Source organism: Acomys russatus, chromosome 11 (assembly GCF_903995435.1).
Source record: "Acomys russatus chromosome 11, mAcoRus1.1, whole genome shotgun sequence".
In the NCBI taxonomy this organism is placed as follows: Eukaryota; Metazoa; Chordata; class Mammalia; order Rodentia; family Muridae; genus Acomys; species Acomys russatus.
Genome location: NC_067147.1, coordinates 54,302,698 through 54,328,237, shown reverse-complemented (window position 1 = coordinate 54,328,237; position 25,540 = coordinate 54,302,698). Strand labels below are relative to the sequence as shown.

At 51.4% G+C, this 25,540-nt stretch overlaps 1 protein-coding gene across 1 annotated transcript in view; it reads right to left on the bottom strand.

Annotated features, from left to right (window-relative positions):
- The window catches only part of Itgb2 (integrin subunit beta 2), a 32,629-nt gene extending 7,945 nt beyond the window's left edge, over window positions 1–24,684 (bottom strand). Inside the window, exons 1-9 of the mRNA XM_051153294.1 lie at window positions 24,498–24,684; window positions 15,032–15,092; window positions 14,606–14,694; window positions 11,261–11,441; window positions 8,877–9,047; window positions 7,589–7,830; window positions 6,581–6,736; window positions 5,597–5,692; window positions 936–1,025 (exon numbers count right to left, since the gene is read on the bottom strand). Of these exons, the coding sequence (XP_051009251.1) occupies window positions 936–1,025; window positions 5,597–5,692; window positions 6,581–6,736; window positions 7,589–7,830; window positions 8,877–9,047; window positions 11,261–11,441; window positions 14,606–14,694; window positions 15,032–15,089 (1,083 nt within the window). The 5' untranslated portion in view covers window positions 15,090–15,092; window positions 24,498–24,684. The remainder of the gene's footprint in view (window positions 1–935; window positions 1,026–5,596; window positions 5,693–6,580; window positions 6,737–7,588; window positions 7,831–8,876; window positions 9,048–11,260; window positions 11,442–14,605; window positions 14,695–15,031; window positions 15,093–24,497) is intronic.
- Between the last annotated feature and the right edge of the window lie 856 nt (window positions 24,685–25,540).

Genomic DNA, 25,540 nt, shown 5'->3' with positions numbered 1-25,540 from the left:
CCCCTAGGTTAGCAGAGGAAGAACGACAGACTGTTGAAGTGATGTGAGAGACGAGACACAGAGGGAAGGAGAAAGCGCCAAGGTGGCATCCTGCGAGCAGGCAACGATGACGTCACCTGAGTCATTCCTGTAAAGATGGAGCTACACACGACTGGGCAGTGGCCAGGCACAGGAGCCTGCTTGGGGCACCTGGGGGCTCACAAGGCTAGAGAAGGAAACAAGATTCTCCACCCTGGCCCCAGGCTTGTACTCCAGTCACTGTATGTGCTGCCACAGGGAAGCAGGGATGCGGGCCAGAACTTTGGGCACATGTGTCACTGGGAGTAGATTTCTGTTATTGGTTGGGGCCTGGATGGTGTCTGAGCCCTGAGCAGTGTTAGGTGCACACTGGTGTTCCCTGGGATCCTGGGCCTCTGTGGCAGGCAAACCTGAGTGCATTCGGACAGATTGCCCATCACTGAGGAGGAGGATGGACTGGACGGGGCCTAGGAGGGCTCACCCAGAGTAAGGTTGGGGCCTGGCATGCATGAGGTGCTCTATCTGAAGGGAGTCTTCACAAGGTCCAAGGCCACCGTGATGACTGCTGGGGTCTTCCCGCCCTGAGAGGCATCATTCTGCCTTCTCCAATATCCACTGCCCGCTATCCCATAGCAGCTGGCAGGAGGAGAGCCTCCTCAGAAAGAAGGGACTGCTATTAGTGTTTCAGGACATGCCTAGGTAGGGTCTGGTACAGGCCAGCCATACCACAGGAGGACACAGCTGTGGGAAGTGGCCGATGCATCTCTCTTTACTCTCCCTTCTTTCTCCCTGCCATTCCTGGTCAGAAGCTCTGAGGATCTTAGCAGGAGACCCAACAAAACAATGCTCCTCCCCTGCCACTCATCTCCTGACCCACAGGGTCCTTGGCAGCCTACTCAGCTTGGCTGGAGACTCACGTAATAGGCATTCTTGATGAGCTGCACCACGTTGCTGGAGTCTTCTGACAGCTCCCCCACGGCTGACTTGGGGATGATCTCTGTGAGTTTCTGTTGGCGAGAAGAATCAAGTTGGCCCTTGGTGCTACAGGCCTCTCCACAGCCATAAGGCTCATGAGATGCCTCATATGACGTTCAACAAGTCAGTGATGGACGGCTGAATGCTGATAACAGCTTCCTAGAGCATCAATTGAGGAGCCAGGCCTGGTGTCACAGCCCTTAGGGGTGGGACCTGCAAAGCCGCAGGCCCCGAGAAGCTGCCTCTAGTGTCCTGGGCCTCTCAGCCCACACGCTTGGGAGGCTGAGGCAGGGGGATCACAAGTTCAAGGCCTTGCCTGAGTGACTCAGCCAGACTCTCTCAGAGGACAAGATGAAAGAGGGCTGAGGGTTTGGGCCAATGGCAGAGAACTTGCCTAGCATTGATTCAGTCTCCAGTCCTAGTTAAGAAACAGAGGAAGGGCTGGGGTGGTGGTAGCACATGCTTCTGATCCCAACACGTGCAAGGCAGAGGTAGGTGGATCTCTATGAGTTCCAAGCCAGCCTGGTCTACAGAGCAAGTTCCAGGACAGCCAAGGTTACACAGAGAAACGCTGTCTCATAAAAAACAAAACAAAACAAAGAGGAGGAAGGGAGAAAGGGAAAGAGAGAGGAAGGAGGGAAGAAGGGAGAGAAGACCAGCTCTGAAGGCCTGAGTGGAGGCTACACTCTTGAGTCTGAGAATCCCTAGTGGACATTTCAATCTGATGGCATCTCTGAGCTGGGAACGCATGCCTGGCTCACTGTGGGACATCAGCCGGATACACAAAAAACAGGTAAATGTGGTAAAACCACTTGACCCCCCTCTTTTTTTCCCCAAGACACGATTGACTCTCTTTGTAGACCAAGCTGGCCTTGAACTCACAGAGCTCCGCCTGCCTCTGTTTCCCGAGTGCTGGGATTACAGGCATGCGCCACTGTGCCCAGCTCCACTTGGCCATTTTTTAATGGATTTCAGAGCTCTAATTTCAGAGTTTTAATTTACTAGCAACTGTTAGACAGATCTATGACAAGTAGCTATAGCAGGGCAGGCCTGCTGCCCAGAGGAGGCAAGCCAGACAGAGTCCTTGAGTGACAGGCATCCTGCACTTTCCTCACACCTTGCCTGCTGTTATTCACAGATATGCCACATTTCATGAACAGGGACTGACCGTCTCCTCCCACACACCTCCACATAACTGGGCCACTCAGGCCCAGTGCCCTTCTGTGAGTGTCTGGGATGAAGTCTGTCTCTCCCATGAGTCCGTCATAGCCTAGCCACCAACCACACCTCATTTGTCTGCCAGGACCAGCCCTAGCCAGGAAAGCTACACTCTTCTATGTCCAGTTTGCAGATACGGCTCTACGAGGTCTGGAAGTGCATGTTGAGGAAGGTGTGGTGTGTACAGTCCTCACACGTTCCCTGTGGTTTGGTTTGGTTTGTAAAGATTTATTTATTTATTATCAGGAATACAGTGCTCTGTCTGCATGTAACACCTGCAGGCCAGAAGAGGGCACCAGATCTCATTGTAGATGGTTGTGAGCCACCGTGTGGTTGCTGGGAATTGAACTCAGGACCTCTGGAGGAGCAGTCAGTGTCCTTGACCTCTAAGCCATCTCTCTAGCCCTGTTCCCTGTGTTCTTGACCATCTCCCAAAGACCAGAGGAAGAGGAAGGCACATGACCCCTGCTGTGGCTATTCTTGACTGTCAACTTGATTAAATCTGGAGCCGGCTAAGACATGCCTCAGGGCAAGTCTGTGAGAGTGTATCCAGGAAAGATTAACTGAAGGAGGAAGCCTCTCAAGCAGAGTGGCCAGCGCCTCACTGCTAACAACATGGCACGTGCCTTTGCACTGTGGCTGTCCTTCACCGACATCACAACCCAGTGTGTTCTTCCATGGTGGACCAACGAGCAGCAACTTTGCAGGAAGCCTTCAGTCCCTCTGTACCCAGCTGCGCTCGCTGAAGCATTCAGTTTTGTTGACTGGGCAACTACCAAGCTCTCGGCCTTTTGAGAAAGCAGCCAGCCTACTGTGGGATTGCCCTGTTGTCGTTGGTAGCAATGCGTTCTAACGTTTCGCCTCTTACAAGATATCCAGTCGTCCTGTCAGTTCAACTCCTCCAGAGAGCCCTGCCTAATTCAGCCATTGAGATGGCTGCAAGGCAAGTGGTGGTTAGGGACTCGAGTCTCCTGTCAGCAGATTTCTCTCTTGTCACCATGCTGTGTTCTGCAATACAACTCATGGCACTAGTGTGGAAGAGATGGGGCCTGCTATATCTGTGAGGGAGAGGACAATTCATAGCCCAGTTGCAGACGAGAACATGGCAGGGGTAGGGCTCTTCTGCTTCCAGTGGTCACTCTGGCTCTCTGTCACTCCTGTGGTGAGCATCAGCCATTCAGAGCATCTCTAGCTTGCCTCCCTTCTCCCTAATGTCTCCTCAAGGTACTGGGCCCTGCCTGAAGCCTGGGACTCTGACAGTAGGAGGGTTAGTGTGGCTGCTACTCCGACAATCATGGCTCGTCCGAGACCGGCGATGTGACCCGATCCCTAGTTCTTGTTCAGCAATGTGCATTCCACAGAAGTCAACTTCTGACTAGTAGTTATTGTGTGATTTTCCTCCAGGCCCAACATTCCTGCTCACCCTCACACCACAGCCCTGTACCCTGGCGATTTGGAAATAGCCTGGCTGCACAGAACCGTCATACAGGAAGGTCGACCTGAGTTCACACTTGCTGGTGTCTATGAGGACAAAGTGATGGTAGGGGCTGCTGAGGACCTGTGGCTACTCTCAGATGAGAGGTCAGGTTCTCTCTGACATCACTGGGTAACTGAGCTCAGTTTCTCCCACAGTGGCCCTCCCAGGTAGGCACTGGTGTGTCTCACTGAGGAGGAAGCTGGGTCCCTTCTTCGGGTGTATCTGGGGTGGCTGAGATCTGGAGTTCTCTGAACCCTGAAGAATGAGCCATCAGACTTTAGAGATTGATTATGGCCACTGTCTTCTATGCCTCAGGTAACATGACAGGCATACATATCTCATTCTGGCCCAGGTCCTATGCTGAACAGCCTGGGAGCAGAGATTCCTCTAGTGGGAGAGAAGCCATACTTTTTTTTTTTTTTTTTTTTTTTTGAGACAGAGTTTCTCTGTGTAGTCTTGGCTGCCCTGGACTCATTTTGTAGATGAGGCTGGCCTTGAACTCACAGAGATCCGCCTGCCTCTGCCTCTTGAGTGCTGGGATTACAGGCATGTGCCACTGCGCCTGGTGAGGAGTGGTACTTTTGCTTTTAGTGGATCCCTGATGCCCCACTGTCCAGTAAAGGTCAGTTCAGAGACTGGGCTGCCTACAAGCTGCCCATTCCAAAGGAAGTGGGCCTGGGCAGTAGCTCCTGGCATGTGTGTGTGTGTGTGTGTGTGTGTGTGTGTGTGTGTGTGGCAAGGGGGGCAGTGGGAGTGGGCTGTCCTTGGCCCATGAAGGATCCTCTCATTCTTAGGTGGGACTGGAGGTCCTGGTCAGCCATGAGATTAGCCCCAAGAGGGGAGGGGCCTCGGAGACTAGAACCCCATCTCTCTCCTACAGTTTGCCCTGTGCCTTTCTCATCTTGGCTGACTTTACCCTTACACTGTGGCAAATTGGCTGGGAGTCCAGTGGCTTTGCTTAATTCTATAGGCCTGTCCTGCAAATCACTAAGCCAAGAAGGTGGCTTGGGAGCCTGGCAACACCTGAGAACTTTGCTACATCGCTGGAGGATTTTTTTTTTTTTTTACCTCAGCTCCCCAGCTGCCTTTTCGAGGCAGGACGCACAGGAGACCATGACATCAGCCACAGAAACACAGGATGAGCCTCAAGTAGGATTTTGAGGGGCTGCAGGGAGCCACCCCGCCATCAGAAAACACCGTCTAGCTCTGCAGCTACTTCTTGTTGTGTAACACCCTTGGATCCAATTACGGCTGTCATGAAATGAACAGATGCAAGTGGCGTTCCTGCTGTAGGGACTGAAGGGTCCAAGGGTCTCTTGACTGCAGGAGTGGGAGTTTGTCTTCCTCTAGGCCACCATAGAGGTGACCTCTCTGCATGCAGAGCCTTGGTGTCATCAGGCTGACTCAACTTTACAGGCAAAGGCGGCTGCATCCTCCCCAGGAGGATAGCCAACTGTTTCCAAGCCAATGATGAATCCAAGACCCTGTTTGCTTTGGTTTTGGCTCCTGTTTGTTGAGGTGCTTTGGGGAGGCTTGTTCCTAACCAACACATAGAGGAAGGAGGTGTCCCCAGAGGACAGAACTGAGGTCTCCTGAGATGGTAGCCACACATGAGTTTGGCTCCATTAGAAAGCTGGTTATTTAATGAGAGTGCTCTGTTCCAGAAGAAATAAAAAGAGCAAGCAGCACTAGCACAGTGGAATTTCAAGGTGTGGACACTGCATGGCCTAACAGCAGTCTCAACTTCCTCCATCTCATTGCTCGCACACAGAAAACTGTTGTCCCTGGCCAGGCCTACCACCCACAGGACAGCACAGGAAGCAGAACTGAGGCAATATTGGGCAGTACCTGGCTTGTCACTCCCAGCTGAGATGGCCTATTGCCCACATTGCACAAGGCTCCTCTTACCTCATAGGTTTCCACCATCTTCTTTGTCACCGCAAAAATGGGCTGGATATTGCTCTCAGACAGCTTGTGCGCCAGCTGGCCCACCGATGGGTAGTCCTGGAGAGAAGGGACATCTTGTCAGACAAGCTTCCAGGACACCTCGGGGAAGCAAAGGGTCCGTGCTGGCAGAGCCTCGATGACACACTTGCTCAGGGGTGGGCCTCGCTTGGTGTGTAGACTTACGAGCACAAGACAGGATTGGCAGGAAACCAACCACTTTGAAATACGTGAAGAAAACACTGACAATTGTGATGGGCCTCTTAGTTAGTTCCCGGTACAAGAAGCTACTGTGAGTCGCCACTGTAGGTGCTAAGCCAGCCGGAGTGCAAGCAGCATCCCAAGGGACTAGTGTACGGGTGCCAGAGAAGTACGTAGGTTTCCACTAGGGCTAGAATTTTAGACTCCACCCTTCACCACCATGATGTGTAATGGAAGGACATGACAGTCAACTTTAGGGGACCAAATGGACATAAGATACCCTTGCTCCAGTGTCAGGACCCCCAGATTCGATCTGCCAACAACTCCAAATCAGTGGGCTCCAGGTGGTCCCTGCCGTGTGGAAGCTCAAAAAACAAACAAACAAACAAAAAAAAAAACATCCTTCATGGTACCTTTGAGAAGGCAGGGAGTGTCCAGGGATGGCCTGGGGGCTCTGACAGGGTCATTACAGGCAGAGCAGGCCTGCCTAGAGACAGTATGATGGATGGGGAAGGCTGTGTCAGGGCCTCTGCCGTGAGGACCAGGGTCAGGACTGTCTTACAGGCTGGTGTGGGTCCCAGGAGTCTCTGGGAATGCCTCTGTCATTTGTTCTCTGTGTTAGGAGGCATTGGGATGACCTGAGCATGTGACTCTGTTCTCATCTTGTCTTCTTGTCACTCCCAAATGGCCTTTAATCAGTCTTGGTAGTGGGGTGTGCCAAGGCAGGCAGGCAGGCAGAACACTCACGAACTCATTGCTCCTCTTGTACATGTTATCCTCCAGGTGGCAGTGGCCATCATTGGGGGTCAGGATGGCACCGAGCTTCCCATCACCAGCAAAGTGGAAGCCATCATCTGTGGCAAATACCAGTAGCCTCGTGACATTGCGCCAGCCAATTTCCTCCTAGGAAGAAGGATGCTAGGGATTACCTACCTTGGTTTTCCTGCAGGGCCCTCAGAGACAGAGACAGAGAAAGATGGAGAGACAGAAAGAGACAGAGAGACAGAGGCAGGGAGCAAGAGAAAGGGCAGTGTCCAGGAAGTGCCTTAAGCCAACAACTCCCAGCATGCCGGGCAGGAGTATGAGGTGAGAATGGAAACATGTCTGAATCTAAAGAGATAAAGCTTCATAATCCTTTTCAGAGTTGGAACTAGACTCTAATGGCACAATTGGGGAAGGAGAACACTATGCGGCGGCAGTGTCCATTAAAAATGCGAACACCTACCAAGCACAAATGAGGGGACCAAGGGCTATCCAGAGCGGATCTGAGTATCTGGAACAATTGAAGGAGCTTACACTTGTAGCCCCCACGTTTTGTGCCTTGGTCCAACACACAAGTAGAATGTGATGCCCACAGTGTGATCCCCACAAAGCTGGAGATCTGAGAGCCAAGCTGGGGTGGGGTTGGCGTGCTACAATGATGACGTTATAAACACAGTCTGGGTCTGACAGACGGGGATGTGGGAGACCCTCTGCTGGGCACCCTGGCTTGCAGAGGAACTATGAGGGCTATGGGTTAACACTGAAATGTGTGGGTGCTTTTCAGGGCTGTGCTGTGTCACTCTTCCTTTGCTCTCTGGCCTCGGGGACGATGGCTGCCCTTCTAAGGCCCAGGATGACAGCATGAGACCCAATGGGGTTATGTTTCTAAGTAGGCCCACCAGCCAGAGCAAGTGGCCCCACAGCATTTGGTGGAGCCCCTGACTTTGAGGAAATTGCGAGATCTGAACAGGGACAGTAGCCTCATGGCCTCACCTGGCATGCAGCAACTTGCATTATGGCATCCAAGCCACCCTCAGGGGCATCCAGGTTCCCGGAAATCAGTTGCTTGCCGACCTCTCTCTGAAACTGGTTGGAGTTGTCCGTTAACTTCAACACGTGCCGAAAAGCAAACGGGGGCTGGCAGGCTTTTTCCTTGTTGGGACATGGGTTCCTCAGCTTCTCAGGATGTGTGTTGACGAAGGGCAGCACTGTCTTGTCCACGAAGGACCCAAAGCCTGAGGGATACATGGCATGAGGCAGGGGGACAGGGCACAGAAACAGAAGGCTAGCAGCAGGACCCTAAGCAGGACTGGAGGAAGGATGGGGAGAGCCTGAAGCCTAAGGAATATACATGAGGATGCTGGAGACATGGGGATAAGGCAGCAGGCAGGGATCCAGGCAGGACCATAAGCTTCCCAGTGAGGTAATAAGTTTCCCAAACAAAGCAGAAAGCAAGATGATGGTTGTGGATAAGCATGTGGTGCAAGCATGCAAATAGTCGTGTGAAGGTGAGTATATGTAAGGCCATGTACAAACAGAAGTGTGTGTGTGACAGAGCATGTGTATATATATGTAGTCATGCACATGTGTACCCATGAGTGCTTACATGTTAGTACATGTAATATACATGTGGTCTTGTGTATGCAGGCATACAGGCACACATCTGTGACTAGGCATGTGGACAGGCATGCAAATGTGTTTTTGTATATGAGACCCTGGACATGTATGAGCATGAGGGTACACAAGTGTATGTGCACACAACAGTATACGAGCTTGCAGCCTGTGTTCAAGTGTGCATGTGGGCACCCTCAAACGTAGGCGTTGAGGCAAAGTGCTATTCTGGAGTGAGTAGGGAAGCCCTATTCCCTTGTCCCACATGTTTGGTGAGCATGCTGGTGCTGTTCAGTGCTGTGACCCTTGCCCTGCTGTTTGCTTCTACTACCCTATAAATGTGGCAGTTATATAATAAAAGTAAAAAGATACACTTTTTAAAAAGTAATTAGCACTGTAGGACTTTTATCTTTTAAACATCAAAATATAAACTAAAGAAGAAAGAGAGAGAGAGAGAGAGAGAGAGAGAGAGAGAGAGAGTGTAAGGTTGGAGGAGCCCACAGATCTTAGCAGCCTGAGATCAAGTCTGGCCCCTGGTAGCGATGCAGGGTTCACTCTGGCCCCATACACGCTGCATATCAGGTCCGCAGCTTCTGCCTTTGCGGATCTGTGTGCATGGAGGTACGAGGTGGCAGGGAGTTGCCAGGGCTGAAGTGCATGTGTGCCTCACCGATGCGGCCAGACTCAGTGATCTCATTGAGGGCTCGCAGCAGGTCGTCACCCAGCTTCTTGACATTGTTGAGGTCATCTAGCATGGAGTAGGACAGGTCCATGAGGTAGTACAGGTCAATGGGGTAGCCCTTGGCCCGCCGGAAGGTCACATTGAATGCAGCCACCTGCCCTGTCGGAGGAGAGCAAGGGACACTGAGCCTGGCTGAAGTCTATCAGGCCTCACCCAGTCCCCAAATTCCCATTGCCCCCCCCCTCCCATTTACTATGGCCTGGAAGTGGACTACCCTGAAGTCCGAATACCCAGAGCGCGTGTGCTGAAGTAGTCAGGCCAGAAGGGCGGAGCCCGATGTTTACAAACAAGGCCCAGGGAGCCACCTCTCTCTTTCCACTAGGAGAGGCTGTCCTTCTGCCTGGCCTGGGCTTCCTGGCTCAGAACTGTCCAGTCAGCAGGGCTGGGGCCCTTGAGTCAGAGGTTAGAGAACAGAGGGGCTTGTGCCAGCTCATAGGACATCAAAAGGACAAGCTCTGTCCTTTGCCGTCACTAGGACAAAAAAAAGTAGGTCTAGCAAAATTCTGGGGCCCTGGTCTGCTTAAGAGAATGGAAGAACTGAGCTGAGCATGAAACGCGCGGCCATTTCTTCTTGCTGCTCTTCCATGTAGCCACGATATCGCCAGCTGCTTCAAGTGCTCGCTGCCTTGACTTCCCCCAAAATAATATAAACTGTGACCTAAAACTGTGAGCTAAATTAAACCTCCCCCCCACCTCCACTAAGTCACTCTTGGTCATACCCCTCCCTAGGGAGCCACCTCTGTCCTTCACACTCAGCTGGCTGCAGGGTTGTCTGCTGCTTCCTCTTGTCACCGTGGCTACAGCTACATGAGTCAGCCCACTGCAGGCCTGTTGCCCCACCCACCCACGCTCACATCACTGCATCTCACGCAGTAGAGCATGTCTGGGGCAAGCCCTGTACAAACGGATATGTGGCTCCTTGGGCACAGGACTCGTCAGTGCCCTCACTTTGCCAAGAGAGCGCCTGAGTTCTTGTCTAAATGGCCTGGTTCCCCCTTATAACCGATGCTAAGAGGGTCCAGGCTGAGAGGTGGTTGGCGCAGGCCTTTAATCCCAGCACTCAGGAGGCAGAGACAGGCAGATCTCTGAGTTGGAGGCTAGCCTGGTCTACAGAATGAGTTCTAGGACAGCCAAGGGTACATAGAGAAGTCCTGTAAACAAACAAACAAACAAAAAGCAAACAAACGAAACACAGGCGGGGTGAGGGGGTGGGGGAGGAAGAGAACACCCAGTACAGACAGTGGGGTTGAGGGAATCCACCTAGGTCAGAGCTCAGACTTTGAAGTAGCTTTTGAAAAAGTACAGTTGTTTGTTTGTTTTAAGAGGATGTGTAAACATAAGGTTGTTGTATTTTAAATTCTGATTTCTGTCTAAATGGTGTGTAAACTCTGTTCCCCAGCCAGGCATGGTGGCCTTTAATCTCAGCACTCGGGAGGCAGAGGCAGGTGGATTGCTGTGAGTTTGAGGCCAGCCTGGTCTACAAAGCGAGTCCAGGACAACCAAGGCTAACATAGAGAGACCCTGTCTCGAAAAACCAAACCAACCAACCAACCAAACAAACAAACAAATCCCCCAAATCCAATAACAAAACAAACAAAAAACTCTGTTCCCCAATTGTCCCCAATATGTCAATAAAGCAGCTTACAGACAATCGCTGAGCAGGGGAGAGAATAGGGCTGGACTTCCTGCCAGCCAGGGGAGGAGGAGTTAGAGGAGGAAGTAGGGGATTCAGGCAGGGGATTCAGCTATGGGTAGAGAGAGGTTCAAGGAAGAACAGGAGGAAGGAGCTGTAGCCGAGGAAAGCTACAAAGTGCAGGTATCACTGGGGTGTTTGCTGGGAGTAAAACAAAATAGCATAGAGGGTTAAGAACAGACTTAAACTGCTCAGATTGTAAAGCCTTGTATTATAAAAGAGTCTCAATTATTTGTGTGATAGCTGGGTTAAGAAATAAGCTAAGAGAAACAAACACTGTTTTATATAAATGACTTCAACAAGGATGGCTTGTAGACACCACTCTGTGCACGTGAAGGTCAGATAACTACTTGCAAGTGTTAATTTTCTCTCTTCAATCTTTGGGTCCTGGGGGGTTGAACTCAGGTCTCCAAGCTTGCTGGCAAGCACTTTCACCCACTGAGACCTTTTTCTAGTCCCAGAGCTCAGACTTCAGTGATGAGCAGCTCGTCATCCAGCTCTGTTCACTGTCCAATGCAGAGACACGCACCCTTTGTCAGCCCTGACAGGCAGCACGCAGACTGAACTCCTCCTAGATGCACTGGATACTTGACCCATCCCAACCGACTCCCAAACCTACCTGGTCGCAAGTAAAGTGTCACTTTTTGTGGAGAGAGCTGCTTCTGTTTACCCCGTTGCTCATACTGGGGTTCAGCAAGGCTCCTTGGATCCATTATGTCATCGGCTGGGCAGCCCTTCAGCACCAGCTGTGCCCGTGTGTCACAGCGCAAGGAGTCAGGCTCCCCTGGCCCAGTGAAGTTCTAGAGGAGGAGACTTGGGTCAGGCAGATGGCCAAGTGCTGGAACAGTGGGATCCAGCCCTGTTTCCTCCTCGTCTGCCCTTAAAAGCTCAGCTATCCCTGTGGGATGCAGCAGTCACCTAGGGAAGACCAGACTCCCAGACAGCCTACGTCTCCATGACAGCCCAGAGTCTCCCTGAGAGCTCTGGGTCACCAGAAACATAGACGAGAGATCTTTCTCTATCTTTTAGGCACTGACTCCATCGGCAAAGACTTGGGGTCCTCAACCTCCTGCCTAAAGGCTGATCAGCAGCCTCGAGCTTAAGTGCTGGCCAGGACCCTCTAGCATTTTCCTCAGCAGGATCTTTGTCCCAGAGAGCTGTTGTCTCCCAAGGGAACACAGACAATGGGGCAGCCCTTGCTGAGACCCAGGGCAGAGCTTGAGGGTCAAATGTCTCCCAGTTCGTAAAGAAATGAGTTGACAAGGGGAGTGGAGAGGCCAGGGCACCTTCGTCTTGACTACTGCGTCCCTGTCCCTTCAAGAGTCCCCTGGATCTGACATGGAAGTATTTGCTTGTTCTTGATCTCAAGCTGGACCATGTTGCATCCAGAACAGGTCTGGCTCAACTGCAAAGTACTGAAAAGCACCAGGGACTTTCTGTTTGCTCACAGAAAGTAAACCTAGAAGAACAATGACCCAGAAGGGCAGCAGATACCGCCTCCCGAGTGCCTCCACTCTGTGTTGGCTTTCAGCGCCACACCTTAAGCCCTCAAGAAACACAAGCCATCAGCAAGAATAGAGAGGAAACAAGCTAATATGTCATCCATGCAGAACAAGTGGCCTGATCATTCATTTCTGATGAGTAAAATGGCTCAAGTGGAAGAGAGAAGAGCCAGCCCATCTGAGAATGGCTTGTCCAGGCCTTGGACCCGAGCCCTCAGTCACAGGATAGAGGTTACAACCAGGCCCCTGCTCTGGACTTTGTCCTATCATGGGGGTGAAGCCAAACACCTTGTAGGATGGAGAAGAGGAGGATTGTTGCAGAGAATACTGGGAGCCCATTTCTCAGGAAGGCCCAGGAGTCTTTGCTAACTCTAACTTTTGGGCTAGAATAGGGGAGGCCAGAATAAAGTTAGCACAGCTGGCCAGTCCAGAGTAAGAAGGTTCTCAGGGGCCTGGAGAGATGGCTCAGAGGTTAAGAGCACTGACTGTTCTTCCAGAGGTCCTGAGTTCAATTCCCTGTACCCACATGGTGGCTCACAACCATCTATAATGTGATCTGATGCCCTCTTCTGGCCTGCAGGTGTACAGGCAAGCAGAGCACTGTATACACAATAAATAAATAAATTCTAAAGAAGGAAAGAATGAATGAAAGAAAGTTCTCAAAACAAAGAAAAGGACACACACACAAAAAGGTCATATGAATGGCACCCAGGGCAGCTTAGAGGTGCCTAGTGGCCAGGCGTAGACAGGATGAAAGTCAAATTAGAATAATAATAGCCATAAACTATTGACCAGAATAAATATCTTTAGGTCCATCAGTGGGAGTGGGGAAGGGGGCTAGAGGGGGTCATTTTACAGCTACTACTACAGTGGGAATAGCACCTGCCTGGGTTGTCATTGGACAGACTACAAGGTCACAGTTGTAGTTTAGTGGAGACAGAATCCTGGCAGCCAGAAGAACCTTACAGATGAGCCTGTGAAAGACACACAGGAAGAGAAGAGAAACCTGGAAGGTGGCACCTTAGGAAGCATCACTAGCAGAGGGATGCAGGGACCACGTATGCCTCTTGCAGTGCACAGAGGATGCAACCACTGTCTGGTGTCCCAGTGTACACTGGCATTGAAATGTGCTGGGCTAGAGGTGCCAAGGGACAGTCTACACTGATGGCTCCACTCACTGTAAAATGACAAGGATGGGAAGATGCAGAAAGCTGGGAATGTTCTGGATATAAGGAGATTAAAATGCCATCCTGTGTGACCTCAGATTTGGCAATATTTGCATACGGTTTGATAATAAATCTCCTTGGTTTGATAACAGGATCAAGTATGAACATGCAGCTGTGATGGTGGCCAGTGCTGATTATTGACTTAACGGGAGCTGAAACTGCCCAGCCTCCAGGCACAGTGGTGAGGAACTGTGTTAGTTAGGGTCACTGACGTGGGAAGCCCTGCCCACCGTGGGCAGCACCATCCCGTGCCATGGGTTTGGGACCTGGACTGAAGAGAAATGAAAAAGGAAGTTGACTGTGTACATTCATTCCTCTGCTTCCTGTGTGTGGGTGGGATGTGGCCAGCTGCCCTACACACACACACACACACACACACACACACACACACACACAGAGCCATCACCATGACTCCACCACCATGGCAGACCATAATATCTTTGAGCCAAACCAAACCCTTCCTTCCTTGAGTTGCCTTTGTCGGGGTATCTTTATGACAGCAACAGAAAAGTACACTTTTGTCAAAACACACTTGCTGGTTTTTGTAGGGTAACACCTCATTCTCAAAGACCTATGGAATTAGCAGGGATAGGGGCTGCCTTTTTATAGCTTCCACCCAAAAGGATCAGATGACTGAGAAGAAAGAGAAATGTGTGTGTGTGTGTTTCCCTGTGAAGTCAGCAGCTTGGGGACCCTGGGAGGAGGAAATATGATAAAGATTTAGTCCCACGGGAGGAGCCCTCTATAGGAGGGGTGGGAGGGGCAGCTGTACTGAGGAACTATTGTCCAAGAATAAGAAGTCCCTGCTGATGGGCATAGAGCTGGACATGGCGGCACCTGCCTTTAATCTCAGCACTTGGGAGGCAGAGGCAGGTAGATTGCTGTGAGTTCAAGGCCAGCTTGGTGTACAAAGTGAGTCCAGGACAGCCAAGGCCACACAGAGAAACCCCATCTGGGGGTGGGGGGGAAGACATCCCACCATGCCTCATTGTAGGCTTTCATCTCTCTGCTCTTGATCCATATCACAATGCTGGACTGCCCCCTTCCTATGTACCTGGGGTCAGCTTGGCTCACTGTGGTACACTCATCTTCTTTCTGGAAGCTTCTCTACTGAGCCATCCCTGCTATGTCCTAAGGAGATCCTCCTAGTATCCCTGGCTTCCGAGAAGTAGAGATTCCTACCCAGGAAGGTGGGGAGGGCAGCTTAGACTGTCAGGTGACCCATGCAGCTCTTACCAGCTTCTGGCACCATGCGCAGCCTGGTCCCGACTGGATACAATCCCGGCAGTTGCTGGCTTTGTACCTTGTGCACTCCTGGGACATGGCTGTGGAGATAGACAGGCTGGATGAGGGCCCTGCGTCTGCCCTGGCTGCCTTCAAGAGTGAGTGGGGAGCAAAGGTATATGAGGCTTTTGGGGAGGGTGCAGGCTAGTGTCTACAGCCTTATGTGGGTCTGGGAAGGGCTCTGAGTCACCCCAATGGGACTCAAAGCAGAACTCTAGAGAAAGGCAGATTCTATCTCCTGTTACATAGAGACCAAAGCCACACATCCCAGAGGCCCTCTCTCAGCCACCTGGGAACTTATGCCCAAGGGGACAGACATAGGGTAGTGAGCCTGCTATAAGGGAATGTCATGTGTAGGGACAACTCCACAGAACTCACCAGATCCCAGGGAGAGCAGTCCAGCTACAGCAAGCAGCAGTGAGTGCGGGCCCAGCATGTCCTGTGGAGAGAAGGGGCAGGTGGCTCCAGAGTCATCACCTTAAGGAGTTTTTCCTTGTTGACCTGCTGCTATCTTGCTGCCACAGGGTATGAGAACTGGGCAGGGTCAGCACAGATGTCACTCAAAGTCCAGGGGGAAGAGGAGGCCCCCACAGGGAGAGATGTGGGGGCCTGAATACTGGCTCAGGCGGCTAGGTACCTAGAAGAACAGGTAGCCAGCCTCTGTGGGGATACCATAGGGACACACACGGGGGGGGGGGGGAGGGGAGAGCGGTGGGGAAGGGGGGAAGGAAGGGGAGGGAGGGAGAGAGAAAGAGAGGAAAAGAGAGAGGGGGGACTGAAAGAAGGAGGAGGAGGAAAGGAGAAAGAGAGAGGGAGGGAGGAAGGGAGGGAGTGAAAAAAGGAAGGAGAAGGAGAAAGAGGAAGGGAGGAAGGGAGGGAGGGCAGGGGATAGATGCATGCCACACAGAGAGGCCCATTTTCATTCCACAAGCACAGTGATGCACCTTGCTCAGGACTACAGCACCCTTACACTCCAAATCCACAGTGATCTTGGACCGCAGAGCTGGTTGGCCTAGACAGCAGAACTGGGCCCAGGTAGACCCATGAACGTGGAGTACTTGTGGGGCAGGATTGAGTCGGCTCACAGAGACTACCTGTCTCTGATTGTCTCAGACGCACCTTGGAGCCTTGATTCTACTCTTGCCCTGAAGGAACTAGAGATGGGGACCCTATTGGAGTCCCTGTCCCAGGCAGGGGAGACTAGGTTTCACAAAACTCACCCACAGAAATAATGGGACAGGCACACGGGGTTGGGGTTGGGGTGGGAGTTAGCTGGGGCTGGGCATGCTGAGAGTTCTGGCTTGTGACCAGAGTGGCCAGGATGGGCCATGGAGGTCTAGAATGTTCTGGATGGGATAACTCTTGGGTCTGACTTTCTAAGACATGAGAGTGAGGATAGGGACAGGACTCTCGGGCCACTGCTTTGAGGATGGCTCTTAGTGCCATGTTGTGGCCTCAGAGTACTGGGGACATACACCAGCTTGTGGTCCCTAACATCACCTTTGCTTCCTGAAGCCCCAGGCTCTGTGATAGGTGCGACACCACCTAAGATCACTTCACCTGGGGTTCTATGGGTACAGGCCCCATGGAGCCCTATTTTTGACCCTTCTAGAAGTGGCCTATGACCTCAGAACGATTACCTCCAGAAGCCAGAGATGTTAAATGAAGCCTGTTCCATCGCACTTAAAAAAAAAAAAAAAAACAGGACTTCTGTGCTGGCTTTCCACGAAGGCAGGGAGGGGACCTTGGGCCACTGGGGGCCATCCTAACTCCAAGTGTTTCTGGATCTTCCTGTCCCAGGGCACCCAGCTCAATCTGAGGCAAGTGTATTTGGTCCCACTTCCGCATCCTCACCCCAGAGTTCTTTGAAACACTGCTCGGGGTGACCTCGTGTGTCTACCAACTCCCATGGCTGGCCTGGGGGCCTGGCATATGTCCCTGAGATCTGCATGCTGGCACTGCAAATCCAGTCAGCCTCAGGACAGTCCCCTTTCTGAGACCCCTGGCTGCTGTGGGTGGAGAGTGGGGAGAGAGTTCTTCCAGGACACAGGCATAGTGCTACAGGGAGAGATCTCCACAGATATCCCCCATTATACAGTCATGATAACCAGTATTCAAACTCTGTTTTCCAAATGGGGAAACTAAAGCTCCAAGCAGAGGCAGGCACGACCCCCCACCACTCAGAGAGGGGGGAGAAGGGAGAGAGGGGGGAAGGAAGGGGGCAGGGGAGGGAGGGAGGGAGGAGAGAGAGAGAGAGAGAGAGAGAGAGAGAGAACAAAGTTCAACAAGACCAACCCACAGACCACACTACCCTGACCTTGACCACAGGAAATGGGCGGTGGCCAGTGTAGCCACCTCCTGAGCTCCCAGTTGAGAGTGTAGAGCCCTCAGAATTGAAGGCTGTTGAGAGGACCCAGCTCCACCTGGGCTCTCTAGGCCTCACGGAGGACCCCAGACAATGACAGTGGTGTGAGCTTGGCAGGTAGATGGATGGAGGCCAAGTTCCGGGACGTCGCAGAGCTTGGGACTCCTGCCTCTGTGTGAGAATCAGCACAGGGGAAGCCCTGCCTGTCTGATTCTGGGGCCTCAAGTGAAATCAGTATTATAGAAGCCAGAGAGAGCAAAGGCTGACTAACACTTCTGCCTCAGTTTCCTTTGTATAACTGGAGCAGATCATGGGTGTGGAGGCCTAGGCCCATCCAAGGCTTTCCCTGAGGCCTTGATGTTTAGAGAAAGAGTATAGTTTCTTGTCCAAAACCTGGAATATGCTTGTCAAGGCCAGCAATGGCCTGGGGCCAAGGCCTTCTTCATCCTAAAAGCTCAGCTCTTTTCACCGAAGGGGCTATGGTTATGAGTCCCAAGGCTGACTGGGGGCTCAGTCTCTGATGTCCTGGACATATCCCTTGCTCCCGTTCCCCTAGTACAACATTGCTTGGTTAGTCTTTCACAACTTAATCCAATTATATAATAGTATTTTTGCTGACATTGTCCCCATTTCCCCCCTAAAAATTGTATATAAAGGTTGCTGTGAACCGCAGCGGCAGCGGAGGCAGGCGCTGGGGAGGGGCGGGGTGGTGGTCGGGGGAGCATGAGCCCAGAAGCTAGCAGGACAGGGAGTGAACGCATGTCTCATGCAGCAGCGCATGAGGCAGTGAGAGGCCTTTGGAGACTTGGGACAGTTTTGGCTGTTCATTGCTCCACTTTGAGATGCTCCTAGAGAGAACCACTTGAGGGAAGGCTTGGAGCTCTGGACTCCTGCTAAGGTTCTGGGTTCTGGTTGCTCCAGGTTCCAGCAGAAGAAATCCTGCTGATTACGCCAGGAGAATTGTCCCTCGGAACTGATATCCTTATGGTCTTGTTATTGTATTCTTTAATTCTCTTTTCCTACTGTTTCGGTTAGTCTGGTTATAAGTGACATACACTAGGTTAATAAGTTCATAATAAAATATATTTGTTAAGAAAATTGAGCCTACAAAAGGTTTCTCTTCTTCTTCTTCCTCTTCCTCTTCTTCTTCCTCTTCTCCTCCTCTTCCTCTTCTTTTGCTCCTCCTCCTTCTTCTTCTTTGGTTTTTCAAGACAGGGTTTCTCTGTGTAACTTAGCTATCCTGGACTCACATTCTAGACCAGGATGGCCTTGAACTCACAGAGATCCGCCTGCCTCTGCCTCCCAGGTGCTGGGATTACAGGCATGAGCCACTGTGCCAGGCTGGGAGAACAGGTTTGAATATTGCATCTCTGTGTGTGAAACTTTTCTTGCTCAGAGCAGCTGGTCCCTCTACTTAACCTGGTAGCCAGCAAACGGGGAGGGGCCTGGTCACTGTAGCTGCCAGCTCCCTGGAACTAACCGTGCCTCCAGTTCAGGCAGCAGGACAGGCGAGTCAGAGTGCCTAGGGGTGGAAGAGCTCCTCGTGGTTATGTTAACAGTCCTGTAGAGGCCTCCTCCACCTCCTGGGCCTCACTGGGGCATCTTGGCTCTTTGGGCAGGCGCCTTCACCAAGTCACGAGGTGCAACCCTATGCAGAGGCCTCCTGAGAAACCCTAACTCGGCAGCTATCAGAACCCTGCATCAGAGCCACCCTTGATCTCCACCCTCTACCAGGCAAGGGTTGGTGTACAACCCAGGAAGTGGTGAAGATCAGCAGGCCCCTAACCCTGTGAGGCCTGGGCTGTCCTTCCCTGAAGATTCCTTTGGGGACTATGGCATCCATGAAGGAGTGAATAAAGACCTCACTTCATGATGAATAAATAAAGCACCTGAGTTCTGTGGTGGGAAAGCATCTACATTCATATGTGTCCTCATAAGAAGTGAAATGCACATGGCCAAAAAAGAAACAAAAAACAAAAGGCAATTTGGAGCTGGGTGGTGGTGGCACACACCTTTAATCTCAGCACTCGGGAGGCAGAGGCAGGCGGATCGCTGTGAGTTCGAGGTCAGCCTGGAAACCCTGTCTTGAAAAACAAAACCAACCAACCAACTAACCAACCAACCAACCAAACAAACAAACAAAAAAAGGCAATCTGATCAGGCTGTGTGGTGACCTACAACTGTAATCCTAACACTGGGGATAATAGAAAAAAAAAAAAAAAAAAAGGAAAAGAAAAAAGAGTGGGTGGTGATGTAAGAAAGTTAGCACGGATGGGGTGAGTCTAGCGAGAGGCCAGTGGTGGGTGGCTTCCTGTCCTAAGTCATAGCACATGGGGTGCTTGGCTGACAGCAACACAGGCAAAGGCTGGCAGAGCCCCAGGGTAGTTCGGAGGGAGAGTAGATAGAGTCCTAGGGCCACCCTTGTTTCCAGAAAACAAAGCTAAAGTGATGTGATAATAGCAAGTGACCACAGCCCAGCCTTGGACTTTTTTTTTACCAAAGCCGTGTCAAGATGGAGTCATTTCAGCCTCTACACATTCACAAAAGAACCAGGGGCTGTAGTCATGGTGGCGTATGCCTTTAATCCCAGCACTCAGGAGGCAGAGGCAGGTGGATCTCTGGGTTTAAGGTTAGCCTGGTCTACAGAGTGAATTTCAGGACAGCCAAGGCTACACAGAGTGTCTCGAAAAAACAACCAAACAACCAAAACCAACCCCCCAAACAACAACAACAACACACACACACACACACACACACCAGGGGCAGATGGGCTCCAGGATGCTGGAACACTCTCTGGCATCAAGGAGCTCTGGGCAGAGGACATATAAGAATGAGAAGAGCAGCTGGGAGGGTAGATAGTTTGTAAAGCCCTTGCATTAGGACCCGAGTCTCAATCCCAGAACCCATGTTGTTTTAAAAAGAAAAGACAAAGAAAGAAAGGAAGGAAGGAAGGAAGGAAGAAAGGAAGAAAGGAAAGGAAAAAGCACCCCTAATCCCACGATAGTGGTGGAAACAGGCAGATCCCTGGGTCTTGCTGCCCAGCTAGTATGGGCTAGTTGGTGAGCTCCAGGCCAATGAGGAACCCTGTTTCCAAGGAGGTGGGTTGTTCTTAAAGATAACAGCTGAGGTCTTTTGGCTTCCACCCAAAGAAACACAGATATAGACACAGACAGACAGACAGACACACAGACAGACAGACAGACAGACACGCACACACACACACACACACACACACACACACAAACAGAATGAAAAGGAATGTGTACAACTCAGTTTTAGAAAATAAAGTAGAGATAGAGGCATGAATGTCAGAAATTCAAAGCCACCCTTGAGCGAATTTGAGGCCAACCTGGGCTATATTAAAAATCTGTCTTCAATAACCCCACAAAAGATACAATGAAAAAATAATAATAAAGGAGTGTGTATCTCAGAGTAAGAAAATTAAAGTATAAAAACTAAAGGAAAACAACCCAGAAGGCTATTAAAATAACAAATCCCATGCCTGCTAGACTACATAAAGGAAACCATTAACTCTAGTGCACACAGCAAATGGTACATTTCCTCTCTAACAGACTCTGAGAACTACCGTAAATGGTAAAAAAAAAAAAACCAAACCAAACCAAAACAAAACAAAACAAAAAAACCAGAGCTTCTCAGAGGAGCATGCATTGCAAATACGTCATCCAAAAGGCAGAGCACAGATGGCTTTACCATTTTAACGTTCATGACGCCCTCCCTGTGGAATGTGATGTGCAGGCAGCGCGGTATGGACAGCTGCCGGAGCACTTCATTCTCACAGATGGGAAGAGGGAAAAGCCGTGGCCCCACATGTTCCAGCCCTCCTGGTTAGCATCGTTACCAGTGTCCTCAGGCCTCTCCATGTTCCATCTGTATTTTCCACTTTATATAGTAATTGTGCATACAGCTGTCTTAAAAGCTCTGGTGGATGCTTCTTTTGTTTGTTTGTTTGTTTTTCAAGACAGTGTTTCTTTTGTAGCCCTGGCTGTCCTGGACTGGCTTTGTAGACCAGGCTGGCTTCGAACTCACGAAATTTGCCTGTCTCTGCTTCCTGAGTGCTGGGATTAGAGGCGTGCGCCACCATGCCAGGATGTGAAATTACTTCTCAAGGTCCCAAAAGCTATTGGTGTTTCTGTCTCTACTGCCGACAGTCCTGAGGAGAGTTCTGTATTGACAGTGGGAAGAGTGAAAATGGTGACCTCACTTGCTGACTGCTTCCTCCCTCATTGATTTAGTCACTCATCCAGCAAGAGCTGGCTGGTCTCGGGCTGGAGAGATGGCTCAGAGGGTAAGAGCACTGACTGCTCTTCCAGAGCTCCTGAGTTCAATTCCCAGCAACCACATGATGGCTCACAACCATCTATAATGTGATCTGATGCCTTCTTCTGGCCTGCAGGGGTACATGCAGGCAGAGTGCTGTATACATAATAATAAATAAATAAATACATCTTTAAAAAAAAAAAAAAAGAGCTGGCTGGTCTCTTCTGGGTCATGCACTGGGGCATCTGGGATACCCACCTAGTTTGTGAAGGTTCCAGAGCTCCCACCAACCTAAAGAGCACCACAGGGTAGAGTTGACGGCTTCCCCTGTGGCTAGCCCTGAGCATCCTTAGTCCCTGGAGCTCAGGGAGATCCCTGTCCACTGCTTGGACAAGAAGTGTCTGTCCGCAGAAGCTTCCAAAAGCTGCGGCATTCAAGCCGCAAAGTCCCTGCATTTCTCACTGGCAAGATCTAAGCATCCCAGAGGCCTGGCATGCCCATGTCCACAACTCTTGCCCACAGACCATAACCTATTGCAATGAGTCAAGTGGAGTACACATCAGCTCCACCCCAGGGCTGTTACTCTCAGACGTAGGCCCAGCTGCACAGAGGCCACAGACAGGCCACTCACTCCACTTCCTCTCTTCTTAATAAAGGCAAAGGACCCTGCATGGGTGACTCTTGTGGGTCTATGTGGCTGAACTGGAGGCTCCAACATGGGGCTGGGTGTTATGGGCAGGCATTTTTCTGAGGTTAACAGCTATGTCAGCAGACTCAACAAAGTCGACTTTCCTCTATAATGCAATGAAGGGCCTGCCTCATGTTGGTTTATTTCTGTGGGGACTCCTGAGTCCTCTAGACCCCAAGTTAAGGCCCAGCTTCCAGGGAGCTGCTGGAGTGAGGCTGTAAAATAGTGTTGGGAGATTGAGCTATGCCTTCCTGCTTAGCCTGTGTTTCTGAGGCAGCCAAAGCACATCTGTGCTGTTCTCTTCCCCATCCTTCTTGCTCCCACACAGACCATCTCAGGACTGGGATCCAGGGGAGGGAGACCCAGCAGGAGAAGGCCCATCAGCTCACTATTCCAGTGATGGCTGCCTTGATGCCAGGAGGGTGAGTAGCCCAGATGCTGTTTCCAAGGAGGGCGAAGGCTGGCTGTCAGGCATATGCTCAGCATGATCCAGGACCTAATCTGACATGTGTACATCACTCCTTATGGGCCAATTCTCCTTCTTCTTCTTCTTCTTCTTCTTCTTCTTCTTCTTCTTCTTCTTCTTCTTCTTCTTCTTCTTCTTCTTCCTCTTCCTCTTCTCTTCTTCTTCCTCTTCCTCTTCCTCTTCTTCTTTTGAGACAGGGTTTCTCTGTGTAGCCTTGGCTGTCCTAGACTCACTTTGCAGACCAGGCTGGCCTCAAATTCACAATGGTCCACCAGCCTCTGCCTCCCAAGTGCTGGGATTAAAGGCGTGCGCCACCACGCCCGGCATGGGCCAACTCTTTACTGAGGAATCACTTGCAGGATGATGAGCCCAGCTTTACAATAAGTTCTCTGGCTATGCCACCAGCCTGCTCTGCTCTCAGAGAAAGTCCTAAAGAAAGGACTAGAAGACTTGGCCTGCTTGGAGCTCAGAGTGACCTTGCCTTCACCTGCTGCTCACTCAAGGCTTCAAGCAAGTCCTGTCAGACCAACTATGTGCAAGATCCACATTCAGAGGCAAGGCCTGAACCCCAGGCAGCAGAGATCTCTCACTCACGGAGGCAGCAGGTCAGCAGCCATAGGGCTCCAGCCACTAGGCACACCTGGGTCACCTGTCTCAGCTTGGCTACCACCTCTCTCATACACACACACACTATAGAAGTGTCACAGAGACCCCCCTCAAACAGGGCCTGGAATTCATTCAGGCATGTGGGGTGTGGGAGGGAGCGAGCACTCTCATTTGAGGTCCCAGAAGAGAATGGAGACTGGACACAGCCAGCCCTGGATGGCTGCCCGAGGGTGTCTCCTGAACACCTCCCAAGGTTGCCCCGCATCCTGCTGGGTGTTTTCAGAGGCTTGAACTGTAAGTTCTTGAGAGCATTTGGGAACCTCAGCTGACACAGTGCCAGGCAGGCCCAAAAGGGGAGGGACATGAATGGAGGGGCTGATTCAGGGTCTGCTCCTCCATGGGGGTGGGGAGGTGTGTGTGTGTGGGTCTATGCAGCACCCTGCCCCCCCCCCACTCAACCCCTCCCTGCAGCCCTGCCACCTGCAGAGAGCCACCTGTATCTGACTGACAAAGCTGAAGTTAGGGGGAGCCCCTGTTGTCTTCACTCATTTCACTCCTGCTTTGGCAGAGGTCCCTGGGCCTAACTCGGTGCTTAAGGCAGATATCAATAATTGCTTATCTAGTCATTCGCTGCTGGTGACTGCCACCAACAACCTGGGCTCATGGAAATCACAACACAGAGCCAGGCAGCCCTCAGCAGCGATAACCCCCCAGGAGGCCAGTCTCATAGGACCGGACCACACAGGCTTCCATCCTGCCCCTCTCTGCTATGTGGCCCTGTGGCTGCTGGCCCCTGGCCTAGCCACTACTGTGTGTGGGATTGTTGGGCAGAGGACTTCCTCATTGGCTAGCATGCCGTGGGCTAGGCTGGCTGGGTGTTTTGTAGCCAGAGACTTGCAGGGTAGGCTGAAAAGTCCCTTCCTAAAACACAAAGCTCTCAAGTCCCTCCATTATAAGTCAAATAGGTGGCAACAGACATCTTAGCGGCGCTCTCTCTTGCTAGTTACTTTTGACCTGGTGTCCACTTCCATGACCATAGGTACCTACTTCCTTCATGGTAGCTGGGTGACAGCACATGTCCTGGTATCCCTCACAGCTTGTGCCAGTCTTCCCTATTGTCACAGCTGCCCTTTCTCAGCCCTAGGCATCTGGGCACCACAGTCCTCCACCTGCTGGCCCACAGTCAGTTACAGAAGTTCCCAGAACCCCTGGGACTCTCTGCCTGAGGGTGGCACCGTGCCTCCCTTCAATAGACATCAGCCAGGAGGGTCTGGATAACCAGAAGCCTTTTCCTGGCAGATAGGCCAGGTGAGGAACACGGAAAGGCTACCAGGGCCCATTCCAGGGCTGGGGTCATGAAGAGAGATGCCTGCCATAGGAAAAGCCCACCTCTGAGGTGTTTTCTGTAGGAGCTTCCTGAACGCAGGAGCCCTGCACTCACCCCTCTTCGTCCCAGGAAGGCTCCACTGTGAGTGTGGATGACCGGATGTGTCTTTGCCTGCTTCTTGCCAGCTGGCTCTGTGGTGGTGTCTAGAGAATACAGCAGCTGAGGCCCCGGCCTGATGCTTCCTGTTCTAAGTCAGCCCCCAGGAGGAAGTTGAGTGACACTTGACTGGTTGGCCCACATGTGGGTCTCACCCCAGCTCTTTTACACGTAGGAGGTTAGAGAAGAGATACTGAGACAGGGTGGAACCTGTAGGACCTGCCGCAAGAGAAGGGGGTTCCTGGGAGGGGCTACTGTTGGAAGCAGTGGTCACTGATGACATTGAGGGACTCTCTAGTGTGTCAAGAAGAGGTAAGGGGTCGGGGACCAATGAGCAAAGGTTGATTTTGTGGGTTCTCATTCTGGGAGAGGGACCCAGATGCAAGCGAACGGGCTGAGGCGGTCGCCTAGGAAGGAAGTAGGTGAGTAGGAGGGAGGAGGCTGGGGGAAGGTTCCCCAGCAGGAAAAAAAATGGGGCACAGAGGGACGCATGAGGTAACATTATAGGGATTCAATCATGAAGTCCAGAGTGGACAAAAATCCCACATGACAAGACTACAGGGAGCAGAGAAACAGGGAGTGGGGACCTTTTAGATTTGACAGGGCAGTTATGTTGAGAAACCACTGCTAATTTTTTTTTTTTTCAGGGATGATGTTTCGTGGTCACACCTCTCTGCCTCCCATCTTTAGAGTTGCATGCTGAGATGTCTGCAAGCAATACGGAACAACATTTCAGGGTTTCTTCCTTGTCATCGGGATGGGGGTTGGAGTTGGGTGTGCATACAAGTCTGGCCATGAGTTGACCACAGCGAAAGTGGTGATGGCTGGAGACCTGAGCGTCCATATGCTATTCTTTCTGCATGCGATAGAGTGGTAGACTTTTAAAAGGCGTATTTGCACAAGGATAAAGCTGTTGAGTGGGGAGAGGGTCAGTACTGCAGGATGTTCTGGGTGTGAGGGCTACAAGGAGGTGAAGTTAACACCCCTGAACCTTTATGCAT